The following is a 20,634-nucleotide window of genomic DNA, read 5'->3' on the forward strand; positions in this document are numbered from 1 at the left end:
ATGAAAAGATTCTAATGAGAAATAAGGTATCAATTTCTTCTATTGAAGACAAAACCTTGAAAATTGCTTATTCAATAAGACAATCATAAATATTCAAACAATAAATTAGTACTTTCGTGGTAATCACACCCATAGAACCACCCATTAATATTTTAAAAAATTTATCTATTATAATATTTGTATATAATTCATGATTGTTTTTTATTTTATTTAAAAAAAGTCAAAATAACTAATATTAATAATAAAAAAAATTTATTTACAGGATTCATGTCATGATTATTCGATATGTTTTATGTTATATGTCAAATATCTGATCCAACCCTCGACTTTTTCATTCAGATAACGGCCAACAACACTATTATAAATAAAAATTTTAAATTAAAAAAAGTATTTAAATAAAATATAAACTCATTTAATTTTATTTTAAAATATGTGATGATATTTATAAAATTATTTTATGATTCTTATTTATGTGTGGTCATGATCATCTATAATTTTTGGTTTTGTGAGCATTATTTAGCCACTTGGAAGTGATGAATTCTCACTTGAAATGGGTCAAATGAACAATGACAGGACAAAATTTATTTTATGTGTTGTTATTCTACTCTTTGTAGGCTTGAATCATCCCACCATCCTTATTAATTAATATGATGACATACTTGGCTAAATAATTTCTATTGTATTATAATAAGGATTATGACATTGAGGGAAAAAAATGAAGCCCATCCTTGCTGATGAGAGAGGAGTGTACCTTCTTAGAAAAGGGATTTTAAATATATATATATATATATAATTAGATTAACATGCCTAAATAATAAGATCATTGCAAATGAGTCAAGCCAACTTATGCGCATGTTCGAACTCGACTCATTAACAAATTCATACGTCAAGCTTATTGAGTTTCGAGCCCAGGCTTGAGCGGATTTTTAAGCTCGTTAAGTAATTGAGTTCGAGTACGATTGAATGGAAGCTCAACTTGTTTACTCGTTGAGTAGCTTGATTATAGTCGAGCTCGAGTTGGGAATGACTTGACTGACTCTTTTGCGACCATAAAGTGAACAAAGTGTGCCAAATTGACACATGAATCTTCTTAAACTTAGTTGTTAGTGGTCACAAGACTCTAATCATACATAAACTTGACCATTTACTGCACCTAGTATAATATGACATGTGTTGACCATTCATGCTAACTGGACTTAATTAGATATTGACTAATTCATGCAATAGATTTCTATCCGACTAATCGGACAAAACTAAATGTGAGTAAGCCATATTAGACTCAACGTTAGCCCTATAAAATCATATTGAAGCCAATTTGGCTCATGACATGGCTTTGAGTCCAAACTGAGCATAATGCTAGGTTGACCTCTCTACCCTAAACTTAACTCAAACTTCTCGTGCTACGTAAACTCAGGACCTCTTTGTTAGGCCAACCCAAGCTTGTTAAGTTTGAGCTTCAAGAAACGCATTACATCTCGTCTTAAGCAGTAACAATATCATCTCTTCTCCAACCAAGAACTATTCAAAGACTTATCAACCAACCCTAAAGCATATCCTTTGTCACTTTAACTAGCTAGCGGTTCCTAAACTGCTATTAAAAACAAAACAAAACAAAGCAAAAAAACAAGGACTTTTCAATGAGGGGAGATGATTTTCCTCGTACTTTTAGATATACTCGTAGTCCCATACATCAAATACTCTCTTAAAATCCCATATCGATATCTTTTTCCACCCTTTTGAGCACCATATGCTTGAAATCAAAGAGCTTTTATGATACCATTGGCAATATTGATTACCTATAGCTTCTTCTCAATGTAATTTGATATATAAATTTTTCTCATATATCAAAATAAGCTATGTTCTATCAATAAAAAAAGAGATCATGCTATTTACATTTTTCAAGCTAATATGATCATTTCACTATTTGAAAATCAATTACTTTCGACAATTAAAGAATTATCAATAAAGATAAATTTACTGTTCAAAAAGTGTATATGGACCGAATCTTTGGGCTGATGGGCCTTTTTTTCGGCTTGTTTGGTCGTTATAGGCCTTTGTTATCGAACGATTTATCACATAGATATTCGGGCCGGGAAGAGATATAAATTTTGTTTTTATTATTATTTTTTAATATTTGTTGGTTGGAACAGCTCCATTTAGATGGTTTGGTCACAAAAAATATTGACCTTTTTGATGATTCTATTAGGAGAGTAGATGCATTAGATTCAGTCTAGATTAAGAAAGGCAGAAAAAGACCTAAAAAGTCTTGATTCAAAAATATTAGAAATTATATTTTTTATTAGATTTAGGCTTCGTTTGTGAGACTTTCTTACTGTTTCTTAAAGCGACTTTATAGTACCAAAATTAAAAATTTTGTAATAAAGTGCTATTTTAAGAAACAATAATAAAGCCATCTCACACGAAGGCATATATAAGAATTTGACCATTAATATAACACAGTGAATATCATAAATATTAAATATTTTAGGGGCCTTTTAGAACAATTTTTCATAATTTTATTTTAATGGTTATTGTCATATTTTTATTTATCTATATATATATTTTTAAAATTTGTATAATAAGAACCAGTCTTTTACAACTAAGTCTTGCTTTAAAAATTACAATATCAGCAACTTTTTTAAAAAAATTACAAATAGTTCTAACTTTTTCTAAGAAAATTACAACTGACCCAAATAGATGAATTTTGTTAAGGAAATTGTAAATTATTGCAATGGCCGGAATGACTATTTCTTTTCATTATATTATATTTGTGATTACCTGCTAAGTTTTCATATGAAATTTTTAGGCCCTACTATAGTACTATAAAAAAATAAAAAAAAATAAAAAAAAAAAAAACTCTTAGATTTATGCTTACTATTTTTTAAAACAATTTTTTAGTTAAAAATTTAAAAAATTTATATTAATAAACTGTTTTAAGAAACAGTACAAATTCCGTCCCTTAATTTAATATAATTAAAAACTTCATTATTTCAGTCTTATTATTATAACAATGAGGATTTGTTTTTTTTTTTAAATTCCAACAGAAAATCTTTTATACAAATACTATATATATTTTTGATATTTTTAGAGCCGTTCTTAATTAAATTTAATATCTTTCTTATACAAAATTTTTCATTTTTCATATAAATATTATATACACGTGTATATAGTTTACATAATATATACTCACAGTCCGAATGATTCTTTTCGTTCGGACTCCACATAAAATAATTTCTTATAAAAGATATACAGAGCATTAAAGACTAAATAGTTTTGAGAAAAGTATTATGAAAGTTTGGAATAATTATTATGTGTGGAGATCTAACAGTTCGGAGATCAATCAAAAATGCGTCATATCACCCAGTATACAATAATATCGAGCACCAGTATCAAATAAAAAAATAATGTGACACATTATGATTGATCTCCAGACGCCATCCTAAAGCTTGAGGCTAAGGAAATGGGAGGGTACAAATATTGATATCCAAACAAATATGACCTAAGGCTCATCCCCTTCCCAGCTAGCCTTGACTTTAGGCCCAGTGGGCCCTTCTTCACCGAACAACTCCGGCGGCAACCCATTCACCAGCTTCCTCGCCGTCTGCCTCCACTTCTCCGGCAACGACCTCTCGACCTTCTCCAACTCGTCCTCCACATCATAACTCACCTTGGGCCCCCACTCCCTCATATAGTCCACCCACGCCGGTGCCACCACCTCGTCCGCGGCCGGCGAGAGCTCCGCCGACACGATCTCGAACCTCTCCCCTGCATCCATCTTCTTCTTCCCCTTCCTGGCATCATTTCTTATCCCTATCCCCAGCTCTTCACTACCCTGCAAAACCAATCCCTCCCTCGGATAAAAAGCGTGCCCATACAGCGACGCATAAGCCACCGGCTTGTTCCCTTCCTGGCCGTCAAACTCCAGCTCCGGTGACTCCAACCATTCTCCCCTGCTGTGCTCAGAGAAGTAAACCTTTCTTAGCTCACCATCAAAGTTGCTTACTCTCAACGTCACGTGCTCCCAGTCGCCGACGTGCTCCCCTATCTTCCCAAGCCCGATGGTTAAAACTCCCAGCTTTAAGCGCCCTGGACCGTTGAAGGGGTAAAAGAGCCAGAACGCGAAGTCCGTCGCCGTCCCGCCAAGCATTTGCTTCACGTGAACGTATGACTTCGCTGACGAAAGTTCCCCCTTCTTCACCCTCTCCTTGTCCTCGCCGGCGGGAAGGTCGAGCCAGTAAGCGCCGTCGTTAGACCCGCCTTGAGGGAGGTTAGTGCCGCCGGAGTCGATTCGAGCCGGGTTGGTTTTGTCGGCATTGGAGTAAAGCAGGGCACCGTTATCGAAAAACCAATTCACCGACGATGGCAGGTAGGTTTCGTCAGGGTGGAAGTAGATCACCGGCGCGTAAGCTTTGATTATGGCATTGATCTGAGAAAGGTCCGGCATGGCGGCGGAAAGGCTAGAGTTTTGATTTTTAAGGCAACGAACAGGGGATGGGCCGCCGCCGCTGCTGCCCCCAGCCTTGCGGGCGATGAAGGTGCCGAGAGGCAGCCCCGGCGCCCGTTGGCCACGGACGGTGGGGACCAGCTCGTGAATGCTGATCCCGCCATTGTTATCAGACGACCAGAGCTCGACTTCGCCCTCCTCGCATTGGTCGGTGAAGTCGTCCCTGACGCAGCGAAGAGACTCCGGCGAGGGCTTCTCAGGCGAATTAGTGACGAGGTAACCAACAGGATGGTAGCCAGAAGGGGCGACGGGGAGCCAGAAGTAACCGCCATCGCTGCTGGACCATATCAGAGTGAAATCAGTGGGGGCGGCGAGGGCGGTGGCGTCGCCATCTCCAGCAATATCTCTTGCTACAAGCACGCGACCAAAGAAACGATTTTTATTCGGCTGTGCGCAGGCGCCCAGGGCATAGAAGCCGGTGGGGATGGAAGAAGGGAAGAAGAACGAGGCGCCGGCTGCGTCGCCACCGGCGGACCAAATCTTAGTAAAGGTAGAAACTTGTCGCACCTCAAGACCACCGAGATCTATACTTCCCTTCCCGAATCCTCCGCCTGCAAACAGATCCAAAGTTGAAACATTCAAGAAAAGAATCAGACGACAAAATGTGGTTTTGATTAAACACTTAATCACCTGACACCGACGAGGGCAGAGAAGAAGACATGATGAAGGGGCTATCAACGGGAAGGGACTGGTTTGATTTTGTGGACAGAAGATTGAAGCAGTTGCCCATGGCTCTGTAATGGATGTAAGAGAAGAGAGGAGCTACGGCAGTGCTGATAGAATGAGCAGGTTATTTATTGCTTGAAATTAAAGCCAAGAACAGTTTTTAATAATTATAATAAATTTTAAATAATTATTAAAATTATGTGACTGTTTGGGATATTGTGGTTATGAATAGGAGAGGAACACGTTTGTAGCGTGCAAGAAAATAAATTTTTTTATTGTTGAGACGTAATTTGCAATTATGTCATTAATGTACGCATGAGCTATAAGAGTTTAGAAAATTCAGACTTCCGTATATAGTTTCTTACTTTCTTGCGGTGACTTTCACACTTAGGCTTCTTTGGGACGTGTTTTTTATTGATTCTTAAAATAATTTTTTAGTATAAAAATTTTAATTATTGAACTAAAAAGTCGTTTTTGCACCATTTTTTTTCTTTTCTTAAAGAATTTTTTAATATAAAATTTAAATTTTTATTAAAAGACTGTTTTACAAATCAGTGAGAAAGCCGTCCAAAGTCTTAATGACAAATAAAACACATGGCACTTGTGATGTCAATTTTCTTAAAGAATTGACCTGATTTATTCCGAGTTAATTTTTGAAAAATTATACCAATATCTAAAATTAGAAAAATAAAATTATAATTAAAATACAATAATATATATTATGGAGAATATAATTTTGAAATTTGACTTATGATGACTCCTAAATAAAATTATTTGACTTGATGAAATTTAGGTCATTACATTAAATCTAAAGGCTGCAGTAAGTGAAGATTTAATCTAAGGTTTTTATCTAGGAGGCACATTTAGGTCATTACATTAACTTTTTTGGTTTGTTTTCTACTTCTTTAATATGAACTTGTTTACCCTTGACATCAACTTTACAATAAACGAAGCCTGGGTGCGAGCGCAAGTTCGGGTGCGTTCATGCATTGTTCAAATATTAGCGCGGGGTCTGCCTCATTGGTGTTGCGTGGGGAAAGGAGGAGAGCGGTGCGGCCTGCATGGCTGTGTGCGGGCTCTATGGTACGGAGGGTGAAGACACAAAATCCAAGTGCGGTTCGTCGTGTGCGAGTACATGAGCGGAGTTGAGGCGCATGTGTAGTATATTGGTGTGTCGTACGCTGGTGCGAAGGGATGGAGACATGGAGTCCAAACGTGGGATCAAGGCTCGAGCAGCAACCACTACAGCTTGTGCACATGCACAACTCACTACTCGACAGAGCTGGATCAAGCTGTAAAGGGAGAAGTCTAGAGTCCAGGTCATTTTTGGGTTAGTTTTGGATTTCCAGGTCAATCCAAATCCGACCCGATTTTATAAACAGAACAAAATCACGAACCCGAACTCAACCCGTATGGTGAACCGGTTGACCCAAATCCGAAAATTTTTTAGTCGGATCTTGGTAGGGTTTCGAGTTAGGTCAAGTTTTTACTTTACGATAATTAATATACACATTGACCCTTTTTTTATTAGCTTACAATATTGTGAAAGTTTTGGCTAGGATGAGTAAGAAAATTATCATATTTGCTTTGAAAGACATGCAACATATGAAGTATCTGTATTTTATTTATCTCAAAGTAAATTTTACGTTTAAAATTTATTATGATTAAAATTCTCTTATGATATCCTGACATAAAATATTAATTATAATTATGTCCATATCATTCCTTAATAAGAGCATTGATAATAGGTCTTTGATTATAGTCAGAGCATTTCAACATAATGAAAAGAAATAAGATAGGATAACGAGAACTTATTCATTTCCATGTCTTGGTACTCGCCAAAGGGGTATTTGTAAAACAAAATGTGCACTTAACTACACTAATTACAATTAGGATCACATAAACAAAACTTATATTTTAAGGAATGCCTCTATTTTGCAAGAGATTATATTAAAATAATAGCTATTAAAGCAATTAATCAAGTAATTTAGATAGTTAATGGTTATTAATATTAATATTAATTATGGCATAAGCAGGATAAATTACTATAGATTAATGATATATCATCAAAAAAATATCTTGACCGGCCACGAATCTCTAGGCAATAATTAAGTTGGAAGTTTCGAAAATTAAATTTGGGACCGTCTGAACTCCGATTTCAACAAATTTATAGTGGAACTGAACGTCTCGAAAATACAAATCCAACGACACCAAATTCGACTCAATCCGTGTGAAACCCTTAAACTTTCAAGTTATTGTTGGGGAAAAAAAATTTGTGTGCAATTAGTACGTACGAACCGTCTGTACGAACTGAATAGAGTTTTGGAAATTTGTATGGTTAGTATGTACGAACTGTATGTACGAATTGAGTAAAGTGTAGGTTCGTCTGTAAGAACCGTAAGTTCGTCAGGATGAGCTGAACAAAAATTCTTGCCCGAGGGCATCGTTCAGGGACGAAATCAATTATCGTTCGTACAATTAGTATACAGAGGAGATCGTCCTGGGACGAACGAGAAGAATCATCTGGACAATTGTAAATATCTTTTTAAGAACTGTTTGATTCGTTTTGAATAGAGAGAAAGAGGAGAGAGAAAACGAAGAAAAAGAGGAAGAAATTCGTGTTTAGGGCGTCTTCGGTCCGTTTTCGTCCGCCGTAGTTGGGAAAGTTGATCGACTCGAGGTAAGACACATTATGCATTTCTCAATTTTTAAAAATGTGAGTTTTGACAAATAATCCGATTAAAGTTTTGTTTTCGTTAGCGAAAAACGCTTATAACTTTGTACTGGTAAAACTTTTACCGCGTAACTTTTGGTATGTTTTAGAAATTAAGATTTTGCATGTTTTGAATATTTTTTGGAAAATTTTCTCATAATATTTTCAAATCTGCGGGGTTTTTATCGAATAGAAAATTATAGGGATGTTGAAAAATGTTGCTTCATTATAATTAAAGTTTTGAAATGATGTTTTATACGATCTCTGGTAATTTGGTAAATTTTTGAAACTATGAATTTCTGATCCGTTGAATTTATGTTGTCTACTGTTATACTCTTTGACGATATTCTGATACGAATCTGATTTCTCTGAATCTGATATGATTTGATTTTTAATGTGATTTGAATGATCTCAGAAGGTAGTTATAAGGGGCCGAAATCTTTGGAGATTTTGTCTGTGTCAGGGAAGGGAGGCATAAGGGGCCAGAATTCTTTGAGATTCTATATGTGTCCGGCAATATGAAAATGAATTCTGATCTGATAATTCTGTATATCTGATATATTTTGATGTTGTAAGTAGAAACAGATGCATAAGGGGCTAGAATCATTTGAGATTCTGTATGTGTCAGGGAAGGGAGGCATAAGGGGTCAGAATCCTTTGAGATTCTGTCTGGGTCAAGAAAATCTATTTTGAAATGTGATTTGAATATTTTTTTAAATTTGTTTTAAACTTTGATTTGAGTTCTGATTTGAAAAATTATGTGACATGAATTTGATTCAGCTCTTCTGTCTCTGTTATCTTATCTGTTTTGTACGAATATTTGTATTCTATTTGATTTCTGTTATGTATGAATCTCTAAACTATGTCTGATATTATGATTTATGTACGAGTATCTGAGTTCTGTACGGGTATTTGAATGATCTGTTTTTAAAGCTTTTGTGAATATTTTTGATATGAGAGTATTTGGACGTAAAAAATTTTTCATCGCACTATGCACCGCAAAAAACACTGTCATCATTCCTTCACATTATGCACCGATACAAACGCTGTATTTACCGACGCAAAATATTCCGCCGAAAAATCTGACGGTATTCATGTGTTTTCCCGTAGTGCTTGCTGAGTTGTTAGCTCACTGTGGTTATCTTCGTGGTTTTCAGGTTCTGGAAAGGGAAGGAAGTTTTGGATTAGCCGTTTAGGATTTGATCTGAAGTATAGGTATTTTTGAACTTTTGATTTTTATACAATCATGACTGGATTACTTTATGTTATATATCTTTTATCTGAAGTCATGTACTGTAATATACATGATTATTTTGAAGAATGAGAAGAAAGAAAATTAAGGATGAGCTTTTCTGTATATTTAGATGTTTATTGTAGCTATGTATTTTCTGTATGTATGTGTATTGGAAGAAAACTCTGAAAATAAATTCCAAAGCTAGATCCTGGATTCATCCATCGTGATTCAACGTGATGGAATTCATTCCGATCGGGTTGGGTCATGACAATCCGAGTCCAAATAAGTCTAAATCAATGACCCGAAGCGTATTTGGAGGGTTCAAACTATAATTTGGATTACCAAACAATTTACAATATAGTGTGCTTATGGTCGAATAGAGCGGTTCGATGAGACGAATCCAACGAGCCCAAGATCGTTGAATTCTGATATCATTAGAGCCTTTAAATGTCTGATAAATGGTCCACGATCAAGGGATTCAACATCAGTCATCCATTCAAACCACTCCCTATTTGCTCATAATCTTCCTCCTATTTACTTGTCATGCCACTCTCAGAAAACTATAAATAGCTCCTCATTTCTTTTAAGAGGGGACCCAAGCAAGAAGAGAAGATGAGAAGAGAAAGAAGAAGGCAAGAATGAGAAGAAGAAAAGGAAGAGAAGAAAGAAGCTCCTCCTCGACCACCACCAAAGTTCCAACTGAACTCAAAGTGACGCCAGAGTTCCGCCTGACCTTCAAATGATGCAGAATTCTGCCCCACTTCCAAGTGACACCATAATTATGTCCGATATCCAAGTGGTGCTAGAATTCTGTCCGACCTCCAAGTGACTCCAGAGTTCCGCCCGACCACCCAACATCGTCGGATCTGTGATTCTTGTTTTTAACTGCATTTCAACCAAAGAGTTGATTATTGTAATCTGATTGTCCTAAATTTTAGAGATGAATCAGTCATTTGTACTCCAATCAAATACTAGTGGAAACTTTTCAGACGGGCAAGGCCCCGTGGTTTTTCCCCTTTCTTGGATTTTCCAAGTAAAAAATTTTAGTGTTTTATTTTTCTTCTATTTGTGTGCTGTATATCCGTACAATGCTGAGATGAAAAATTTGAACTTTATCACCACATATATTCTAGCCTGCAATAATTAATAAATCAAAATAATTAGTAGTTAGCTAACAATGATAAGTCAAGGCATATCATATTCTAGTTTAACTAATTACAGTTGAATGAATTAATTATGAGTTAATTGCACTTAATTATTTTTACAAGAAAAAAAGATTCGTTGATAAATAATTTACTAATTTAAGTAATTATTATCCAGACAATAATAGAATGTTAATTTGAAGTATAATGTACTACAATTCAACTATTTAGCATTTAATGAAATAATTATCATTTAATTAAACTTGATTATGATAACTAGACACAAATAAATAAATCAATTAATTAAGTAAATAATAATGAATTACTAAATTAAGATGTAATTATACCTTAATTAGCTAGGCATAATAAAAATATATTAAAAGACCTTATTTCTACAACATGAAAGGTCCTAGACTTGAATTTGGCTGGAGCATGGTAATTTGAAGGGTTCTAGAGCTCTAATCGGTGCTCAGTGCTACCGATTATCGTCTAACTATCATATTCTAACTATCATCGCTCGACTGTAATAATTCAACTATCGTCTCCTGACTGCTATTAGCTGATAGTCATCGCTCGGTTGTCGTCATCCAACCACCATATCCTGATCATTATTGTTTCATCATCATAATCATTTCTGTATCATTCGATCACCATCATGTGACTGCTATCATTACAAATTTCAAACACGAAATATTTATAATTTTAAAATTAATTTATAAATTGAAATCAAAGAAATTAATACCATTTAAGTGTCATTAAAATATTATATACTAAAATTTAAATATTTTTTTAATAAAAATTAGATTAGAATATTGTTATTTAATTTATTTTTTCAAAAGAAGTAATGATTTTGGTAAAAATACAGAATCCCACACAAACCATTCATGCGATCTAATTCAAAAGTAGAACTTCATTAGGGGTATAACCGTAATTTCATTAGCAATAAACTGTTCCTTCTCCTTCTGATACTGTAAGTCCTCTCAGCTTAGCGAATTTGGGTTTGAAGCCAAAGATTCCAGTCTTCCCCACTGTTTATAATTTTGACTCCCTCTCTTTCTCTCTCTTTTATCCCAACTTTCCATGTCTTCTCTCTCTCCTCCCCTCTCCTCTTCTCTCACCCCACAGAATCGCCGGGCTTGGCCTCCCCGAAACCCTAGAATTCCCCACGTTTTCCTCTTCGCCGTTCTTCGTGTTCTGCCTCTCATACCCTTGGATTCCTCACGGCGCCTCATCGATTCGCTGGGTTACCAACTGGGTTAGGGTTTCTGATGCTATTCTATTGAATCCCGAACCGCGGTTGGCTTCTGAGTGAAGGAGCGATGGAGGACAATGTTGGAATCCCGGAGGATCTTCGTTGCAAGCGGTCGGACGGGAAGCAGTGGCGTTGCAGCGCGCTGTCGATGCCTGACAAGACCGTGTGCGAGAAGCACTACATCCAGGCCAAGCGCCGGGCGATGAACTCGGCAATGAGAGCAAACATGAGGAAGGCTTCTAAGCGCAAGTCTCTGGACAATTCCGACATCTATCTGGAGAGCCGGCGCCGGGAACGGGATGTGTCTAGGTCGTCTATGTCTCCGGTGAACCGTGTTGGAGAGTCGGCTTCGATGCCTAGTTTAAAGAAGCACAAGGACCGGGTGACTAAGAGCCGTGGGTTTTATTCATCGGCGGGGGTTCGAGGAGGCTCACCGCATCGTGGTGGTTTGCAGCAAAGAGATGCAGTGCCGGTGGATGGCAGTAGGGTTCAGCCGGTGTACTACACTCCTTCAAGCAAGGAGATGAAGAATTTTAGTGGGAACGGTGTTGGGGTGAGGAATTTTGATTTAGAGTTTGTTGAATTTTAGTTCCAGATCAGCATAATTCGTTCTCATGGTGATGATTGATGAAGTTTGAATTTGATTAGCAGGATTATTCTGGGAAAAGTTCTGATTCTTCCGGTGAAGCTGAAGGGATCACTTGCCATCACTGCCAGAGGAACTATAGGACGAATGTGGTGTGGTGCACAAGTTGCGATAGGAAAGGGTATTGTGATGGCTGCATCTTAAAATGGTAATGCTTATCCATTTGTTCATGTAACTTTTTTGGATGTCATATAAGCCTTTACTTTTCATGGTCTTCTTTTAGGTATGCTGAGATACCTATAGAAGATATTCAAAAAGCATGCCCAGCATGTCGTGGTATATGTAATTGCAGGGTCTGCTTGCGTGGAGATAACCTGATTAAGGTATTCTACCTCTTTTAATTGCTGCTTATTTAGTTAATTTCCTGTACTTTACTTCTGAAAAACCATGGCTTATTCATAACTTATAGACCCAACAAAAAATATGCTTTTCAGGCAAAGGTTGAAAGCATAGCTGCAATAGATAGGTTGCGATATCTTCACAGCCTTTTGGCCTTCATACTGCCCGTCCTTAAGCAGATATATTCTGAGCAGTGTTTTGAGATATCAATCGAAAAAAGAATATATGGTATTCATTTTTTTTTTTGTGAAATGTTTTTGAATTTATTTTCCTGTATAGTGAAGTTCATGACATAAGCTTTTACTCAGGAATCAAAGCTGACATTCCCAGAGAAAAAATAAATGCGGATCAGCAAATGCGTTGGTATTATTTTCCTGAATTTTTTTTTTTAACTTATCAATCGCCATGGATTTGTTATGACTATGTATTTTTATGCAGTGATCTTTGCAAAATACCGATTTTCGATTATCATCGTCATTGTACTCAATGTATGTATGATCTGTGCCTCACCTGCTGCCGTGATATCCGACATGCCTCTTTGATTAGTGACAAAGGAGAATCTGCGGCTGAAAAAGCTTATAATGATGAATTGATGCCTCGATCAGCTGATGTGGGTGGTTTAGATTTTACAGGGTTATTTCCCAAGTGGAAGGTGAACAGTGATGGAAGCATACCATGCGGTCCTGGTGAAGCTGGTGGTTGTGGCTTTACAAAGTTAATATTACGACGCATTCTCAAAATAAACTGGACTGGAAAACTTTTAAAAAATGCAGAGGAAATGGTGAATGGGTGTGTAGGATCTGATCTGCATGGCCCTGATAGATGTGTTTCTTATTGCACAGGAACTTCAAATTCTAGTTTAAAGGATTCAGTTCAAACAGATCTACTGAAGTGCTCCTCCAGAGATGATAGCAGTGATAATTTCTTGTATTATCCTGCATCAGAGGATATTAAACTTGAAGGCATCAATCGTTTCCATAAGTTTTGGGTCAAAGGTCAACCAGTTATTGTAAAAAACGTGCTTGAGCGTTCATTGGCATCTGGATGGGAACCTAAGGATATCTGGAAGGGGGTTCAAGAAACTTTAGATGAAGAGATGAATGAAAATGATGTCGTTGTGAAGGCTATTGATTATCTAAGCCAGTCAGAGGTACTTAACATTAGTTAGTATTTCACATTATTTTAACAGAATTGTGCAAAAACTTTAATGAGTTGTGGTATATTTTTGTCTTTTGTTTGTGCAAGTATTTGGTCATACATTTTTACCAGATTTATTAATGCTTCAATGCTGTGAAATTACTGGTATCATATGAGTGCTCATTTTTTGAATGATTGTCTTCATTTTCATGCCAAGTGATTTTGCTAATACTTCTTATATACAGTGCCTTCAAAACCTTTTCCTATGGTTGTTTGCATCTTGGAATGAAAAGCAAGGCTCGATTTATATTGTTTGAACCTCACAATTTGTGTTGACATTCTATAATTATGATGGTTTTTTTTTTTCTGAACATTCTAAGCTTATGTAATATATATTTAATCTTTCTTCTACATTTGACTTCTTGAAGAAGCCTTCGCTTTTCTCAATTGCTACAGTCCATTGATAGCTCACTGGATAATTGCTATTGCAATTCTATTTTTGTTGTTCTGAATGTGGCCTGTCTTATCCTAAAAAATTTGGATTTCTTCTGATGTCATAATTTATGCAACTTTCCTCATACCTTCTCTTTTATTTGGTTGTACGAACGGATTGGAAATCAAATTCTTAGGCAGTTTTTAGATTGAGGAATTCCAAAATTAAATGCAGGAGGTTGGCTTATTAGAGTTCACTTACAATGCCTACATTGCTTCTCTCCCGAAAGATCATCCATTAAAAATCATTTTGCTGTTTGGATTTTCTATGGGGTTAGTTTGACAGACATAGCCAAAGTTTAACCTCTGCATTGATTAAGGTAAGGGCTCAAGCTGGAAACGAAACCCAGGGTATGTTGTTTTCTGTTTATTGTGGGAATTTTGCCTATTGTGAGAATTTGACAAGAGTATAAAGTTTTGTAGGTTTGCATTGCTTTGTCTTGTATTTTATGTACTTTTGAAGCTTACCTTTGGCATCAATGTGGAAAAGAAACTTTGCATGGCATACTGCTTGTTAAGTTGATGAACTAATCTTGTAATGTAAAGCACTTAGAGCATTACTTATATGACTAATAGAATGAGGAAAGTTTGCTTAGAGCATTGTTTATCTCACTTCTTTTTTACACGGGATAATTTTGTCGAACCGCAAATGGTTTTAACACCCATATGAGCAGCTGTTGCTGTCTTAGTGTCTTTTCATTTTCCTGCATTTCATCGGTTAATGACTACTTTAGGCAAACTTCACTGTTTATTCATAGTGCTATACTTTGATTTGGAATCAAAATGGATTCATGGTAATGTCAGAAAGGATACAATGTGGATGGATTATTGTAATGTAGGCGTTGCAACAATTTAGGAAAGTAAAAAACAATGCAAAATATGCAGGCAGGGAAATAAGTTTTGTTCTTAAGACTCAGGAAGGAAAGTGTTTAGATGACATGCAGCATTTAGCAAGTACGACTGAAGAAGATGGGTCATTGAAATAAGGCTAATGATAATGCACATAATAATGATATTGCAGATATTGGGCTATTTGTTTAAAGATTCTAATTATTATTTTTAACTCTTGCAGGTTGATATTGAGCTTTCTCAATTCATCAAAGGATACTCAAAAGGATTTAAAGATGAAAGTGGTTGGCCTAAAATGTTGAAATTGAAAGATTGGCCCCCTCCAAGTGCCTTGGAAGAGTTTTTATTGTGCCATAGACCTGAGTTTCTTAGCAATTTTCCATTGGTTGAATTTATTCATTCCAAATGGGGTCTTTTAAATCTTGTCTCTAAGCTGCCACATGATACTCTACAGTCTGAAGCAGTACCCAAGATTTTCATTACTTATGGTACATGTAAGGAGCTTGGCAGAGGTGATCCTGTCACCAAACTTCAGATTAACATGAGTGACATGGTACGTCTCTGATAAATATTTTTTGCCCTTTTTCACATTACGGATTTATTATATTTTCTTGTAAAGCATTTATGGACTGTAATCCAAACAAGAATGTGGAAATCTACCGTGTTGTCATTGCAGCAAAAAAATTATACAATCATTTGCTTATAAAGCAATTCTTTATATATCATGATTTCCATGCACTGAAATGCATATTTTTAATGTAGGGCTAGATTTGCATTTTTTGGCTAATGAGTCTATATGATTTGCATATATATGATTGCAAGCATTATTCTGATAATGATTTGTAATTGGCCAATGGCCTTGTTATGTAGGTAATTTAAGTGAAAATATGAAATCAAATATACATGCTCAAATATTTAAATTGCTGTTCACATTTCTTATGTTGCTCGAAGAAACATATACTTGAGGTTTCAAATCTGAATGGAATCTTTTATCTATTTTTTCTCAAGTAAAAGACTGATATTAGCCTTTGTTGGAAGCTGCTGTGCAACTTGAAAAGGGTGATGGTTGTAGGACAGCGGCAGAATTTCTTTTTCTCTCTTTTCTGCTACATGCTCTACTTTTATGTTTTCTTGATGCCCAGGCCATGGCGTGAAATTTTTTTTACTTTATGTGCTGTAAATTTTAGGGGAAAGGGATGTTAAGTACTAATTACATAAACTAGCCCTGGGAATAGAATTTGCAAATTATACAAGTCACCTTTTTTGTAATACCGTATCTTAATCATTTCTTCTATTACACCATCCTTCCAACTTACATGTGAACATTATCATTGAGGGAGGCATTTACACTGCTGCATAAACTCAAATAAAAGGGACGTGAAATGTTAATTATATAAACTATAGATTTCTGGAGTGCTCAATTAGTTGGTTTCCTGATTTCTTCTCGTTTTTTTTTTTTTTTTTCATTTTTGTTTAGCTTTATCTTAATAAGCTATTTTAACTCATTTTGGTATCTGCTAACTGGAATCAGGCTTGTCTTTTAATGCATACTGCTGAACCTGATTCTGGAGGTTATCAGAGGTCCATTGTTGAAAGGCATGATAAACTTTTGGGGAAATCTGAAGAATGCAATCCAGCTGGGGGAAGTGACAGAATTGATTTGTGCAAATTTGCAGGAGAGGTAGACTATCAATCATACTCGGGCACTGGAGTTAATTTCTTGGAAAAGAAAAGAAATGAAGCTGTCCTTTTAATTGGAAATTCCGCAAAAAACCACGACAAGGCTGGAACCATTTGGGATATTTTCCGGAGGCAAGATGTGCCAAAGTTGAATGAATTTTTCAGAGTTCATTCAGACCATTTTGCAAATTCTGTGAGTTTACCAGTTGGTTAAAACTTCTTCTTAATTTGCATCTCAGCAAGAATACTTTTAGTTTTAATCATTACCATTGAACTTGAATACCATTGTTAATCCAGGCTACCCTTCCTGTTTATGACCAAGCTCTCTATCTGAACAATGAAACCAAAAGAAAATTGAAGGATGAATTCAGTAAGTGTCTGTCGGTGATTACATTTACATTTAGAGTACAGAGAATCAAATGTTTGTGTATCTCCAATTCTGAGTGAACATCAACTTCTTTTATAATCCAGATTCACAACTTGTTTAGCGACTATGAAATTTGTTTAGAGTTTTTATTTTTGCAATATCTGAAAGCGAGTTCTTTACTTTTTCTACACCAAATGTTGAACTCTTTTTGGACAAAATTCAGGTGTAGAGCCATGGACATTCCAGCAGCATGTTGGGGAGGCTGTATTTATACCTGCTGGCTGTCCTTTTCAAGTTAGGAATCTTCAGGTTAGCCACAATTATTGTTCACCGAAACTTATATTATATTTTAATGAAGTTCCACAATTTTAGTAGATGAGGCTCTTTTTTTTGCTGTGTTAATACTGAATTGCTTTTCATATACTAGTTTCGATTTTTGTGGGGAACATTACGGGAATTGCTATCATCGTGCACCAATATTTTTTACATAGTTTCACATAACAAAGATTGCACTTGCGGAGCATTTGATCCATTCTTTTGTGAGTCGAGACCTATATTTTCTTACAACACCGCCTTTTATTCATTCCATGACAATGACATGCAAATAAGATTAACCATACTTTATTTTAGTATTACATGCGTGTAGTACAGTAAGTAGTTGAAATAGAAAAAATCATTAAGACACTGTTGAACTGACACAAAATTCAAATGCCTATAACTAAAGGGTATGTTTGAGCAGGGGCGGAACCCCTTTATTGCTGGGGGGGGGGGCAATTGACCCCCTCTTAGGCAATTGCTCCCAGTATAATTAAATACATTAGGTAGATGTGTTATTGTTAGGGAATGATGAACCAAATACAAAGAGAAATAGTAAATCAAAATTTGTTCTGGGGGCGCTGCCCCTTGACCCCGGGACCTGATCGGGCAGGTCGAATCCCGGCAGCCCCTTGGACTCCCGACATATATGCGAACAGTTACCCCCCCCGAAAATTATAGTTGGTTCCGCCCCTGTGTTTGAGATAACTTTTTAGTTTTGTTTTTCAAATATCAATCATAATTTTATTTGGCTGCTGCTTTATTATTGTTTTCTCACTGTTTTTCAAAAAATTTTATGATGAAAAGTTGATTTTTACATTCATAGTAGTCAAGTTACTTTCTGTATAACCATTTTACAACCAAATTTATAAAATGGACCCTAAATAAGAAACAGGAAGCCTCAAAGCTGCTTGTTCTAATAAAAGTGGAAAGCATTTAATTTAGTTACTGTGAAGTAAGCTTCCATTTCATTGTTAGCGATTTAAAAAATTTTAGGCAGCACATGCCAATGATATTTCTGGGTATTTCTGGTTCCTGGCAGTCTTGTTGCATTTTTTTGGAAGAAAAATCAATTACTCTGATTTATTTGACATATATGCAATAGTGCTGCTATGATTTACATCAAATGTTAATTGCTGTAGTTTCAAAATATGGATTTGGCCCATGTTCGAAAAGGATGCATTTAAGTGTGTGTATGATCTGTGGTTGCATTTGGAGCAAATCACACTTAAGTGCACTTAAGAGTTTAGGAACTGTTGTGATCTATAAAAATTTGATTTGCTAAAAAAGATCAGCGCATAATATGTGTGGGTTTGAAGTGGTGATGTATTTAGTTCGCTTTTGAAGCTGAAAATGCTCAACTATACGCTTCAGCTATTGTAATTTGTTAACCATTTCTTCGCTTCTATTGCTTAAACTTGTGGTGAATAGTTGTTATATGTTTTTCTTTTCTTCTTTTCGGTTCCTCTCCCTTTGGCTATGCTTTAATGTTGTCATTCATTTGCTATTTATATGAGCTTGTACTTCTTTATATTTGCTTAGTTATTTTCTTTTGAGTTATTTCTGCATCTTTTATACTGTTATTCTTCTATATTGAAGACTTTTTAACTTCTAGCTACAAAGGTACAATGTCATGCTGCAATGTAGTTTTTTTATTATTTCTTGGTGTGTGTGCGCGTGTGTGTATATATATATATATACACACTCGTTTTCCTTTATTCTTTTGACACTGTATTTTTTTAGCGCTTCTTTTGTACAAATCATCCAAGTTAAAGTGACTTTTTAGTAAAAAATTAAAAAAATTTAACTAGAAAGCCGCTTTAAGAAGCAGTAAGAAAGTCGTCCCAAACGAAATCTGTCCCTTTCATATATTTGCCATGGTCCACAAATGTATTTCGCCTAATCTTCTATTTTGCTCTATGTTATCTTAATTGTTTTATAATAACATAAACGTCCAATGTGGAGTTTAATCTCCTTTTTTTTGTGATATTTTTTAAGTGAACTTTCTTTTGATAATCCATTTTCAGCTAATCCTTCTCTCTATGACTCTGTCAGTCTTCGGTACAATTGGCCTTCGATTTTCTATCCCCTGAGAGCTTGGGCGAGTCCGTTCGAATGGCACAAGAGATCCGTTGCCTTCCTTCCGACCATGAAGCCAAGCTCAAAATGCTGGAGGTACAATACGCAAAAATTCACCCTTATTTCTCTTTCTTCAATTACTCTTTTTTTACTTCCTGTAATTTTTTTTTTGCTCCAGGTGGAGAAAATGTCTCTGTATGCTGCCAGTTCTGCTGTCAGAGAAGTTCATAAGATCGCACTTGACCCCAAGTAATTCTTTTTCATTATTATTATTATTAAAATTGTATAATATTTATTGTCTAAATAGCATCAAAGCAGTTATAAAAAAAATTAATTTAATTTCATTATTTTGTTAGGCTGAGTTCAGAAATAAAATTTGAGGAGAAGAGGCTTACAGAGATGGTTTCTGAGAATTTGGAGAGGATTTCAAAGCGAAGAAGGCAGATTGCTTGTCCTTAACGGCCATCTTATTATTTGTATATTTTTGTTATGGTGTAAGATAGATAAGTGTATAGATTGTAGAGTATCATAGAACCATATTTAATTCAAATGATTTGTTTCGATTATTGTCAATATCAACTTATTATTGGCTTGTTTGTAATTTACGAATAGTTCAAAGGTTGCGTATTATTTGAAGTTTTAGTTATTTTTTCTTCATTAATTGATTCAATTAATGTACAATTTTTTTGTTAGCTGTAAGTCATATTTAAATTAGTATTAATATTAATTTATTTTTAAAAATAAAAATTTCCCAGAAAATTGGAGATAATTTTATAAATAGGGGGGTATTACAAATTAAAATTAGGAGCGTTGCTAAAAAAATATTTAAAAAGGAGAAACGGCGTCTTCAAGCGGCAGGAAAAACTCCGGCGGCGGTGGTCGAGGAGGTGAGGAATCTCCTTTTCCCCTTTCTCCTCTTCTTCTTCTCTCTTCTGCGAGTTCCTGGCGTTTCCTGAAAGTTCGGCAGAGTTTCGATAACTTCAGGCAGCATGAAGAGCTCCGGCGGCGGTGGTCGAGGAGGTGAGGAATCTCCTATTCCCTTTCTCCTTCTCCTTCTCTTCTTCTTCTCTCTCTTCACTTGAGTCCCCTTGGTGTAGAATGAGGGCTCTATTTATAGTTTTTCTGGAGTGGCATAGCCCGTAAATAGGCGCGAGATCAAGGGTAAACAGGGAGTGGTTTGAATGGACGGCCGATATCGAATCTTTTGATCATGCACCGT

The 20,634-nt window shown here is 35.8% G+C and overlaps 2 protein-coding genes across 3 annotated transcripts; one reads left to right on the plus strand and one right to left on the minus strand.

The window, feature by feature from the left end:
• Window positions 1-3,285: 3,285 nt before the first annotated feature.
• On the minus strand, window positions 3,286-5,433 carry LOC110096457. Its single transcript, XM_020822429.2, has 2 exons — window positions 5,135-5,433; window positions 3,286-5,055 (listed from the first exon to the last, which is right to left on the minus strand). Exons 1-2 carry the CDS (start codon window positions 5,232-5,234, stop codon window positions 3,500-3,502), a joined length of 1,656 nt encoding a protein of 551 aa, XP_020678088.1. The 5' UTR covers window positions 5,235-5,433; the 3' UTR covers window positions 3,286-3,499.
• A 5,817-nt stretch (window positions 5,434-11,250) lies between these two features.
• On the plus strand, window positions 11,251-20,057 carry LOC110096451 (lysine-specific demethylase JMJ25). Of its 2 annotated transcripts, none has more exons than XM_020822421.2 (13): window positions 11,251-12,064; window positions 12,160-12,305; window positions 12,381-12,480; window positions 12,592-12,724; window positions 12,805-12,859; window positions 12,935-13,646; window positions 15,198-15,527; window positions 16,506-16,847; window positions 16,952-17,024; window positions 17,245-17,330; window positions 19,392-19,511; window positions 19,594-19,664; window positions 19,772-20,057. In XM_020822421.2, the coding sequence occupies exons 1-13, from the start codon at window positions 11,579-11,581 to the stop codon at window positions 19,872-19,874; spliced, it is 2,757 nt and encodes a 918-aa protein (XP_020678080.1). In that variant the 5' UTR covers window positions 11,251-11,578; the 3' UTR covers window positions 19,875-20,057. The 2 variants fall into 2 exon arrangements, with proteins under 2 accessions (XP_020678080.1, XP_020678081.1); XM_020822422.2 differs by having other exon boundaries at window positions 11,252-12,064; window positions 12,163-12,305.
• The last annotated feature ends 577 nt before the right edge of the window (window positions 20,058-20,634 follow it).

The sequence above is a fragment of the Dendrobium catenatum genome, unplaced genomic scaffold, assembly GCF_001605985.2.
Source record: "Dendrobium catenatum unplaced genomic scaffold, ASM160598v2 fragScaff_scaffold_761, whole genome shotgun sequence".
Classification (NCBI taxonomy): Eukaryota; Viridiplantae; Streptophyta; class Magnoliopsida; order Asparagales; family Orchidaceae; genus Dendrobium; species Dendrobium catenatum.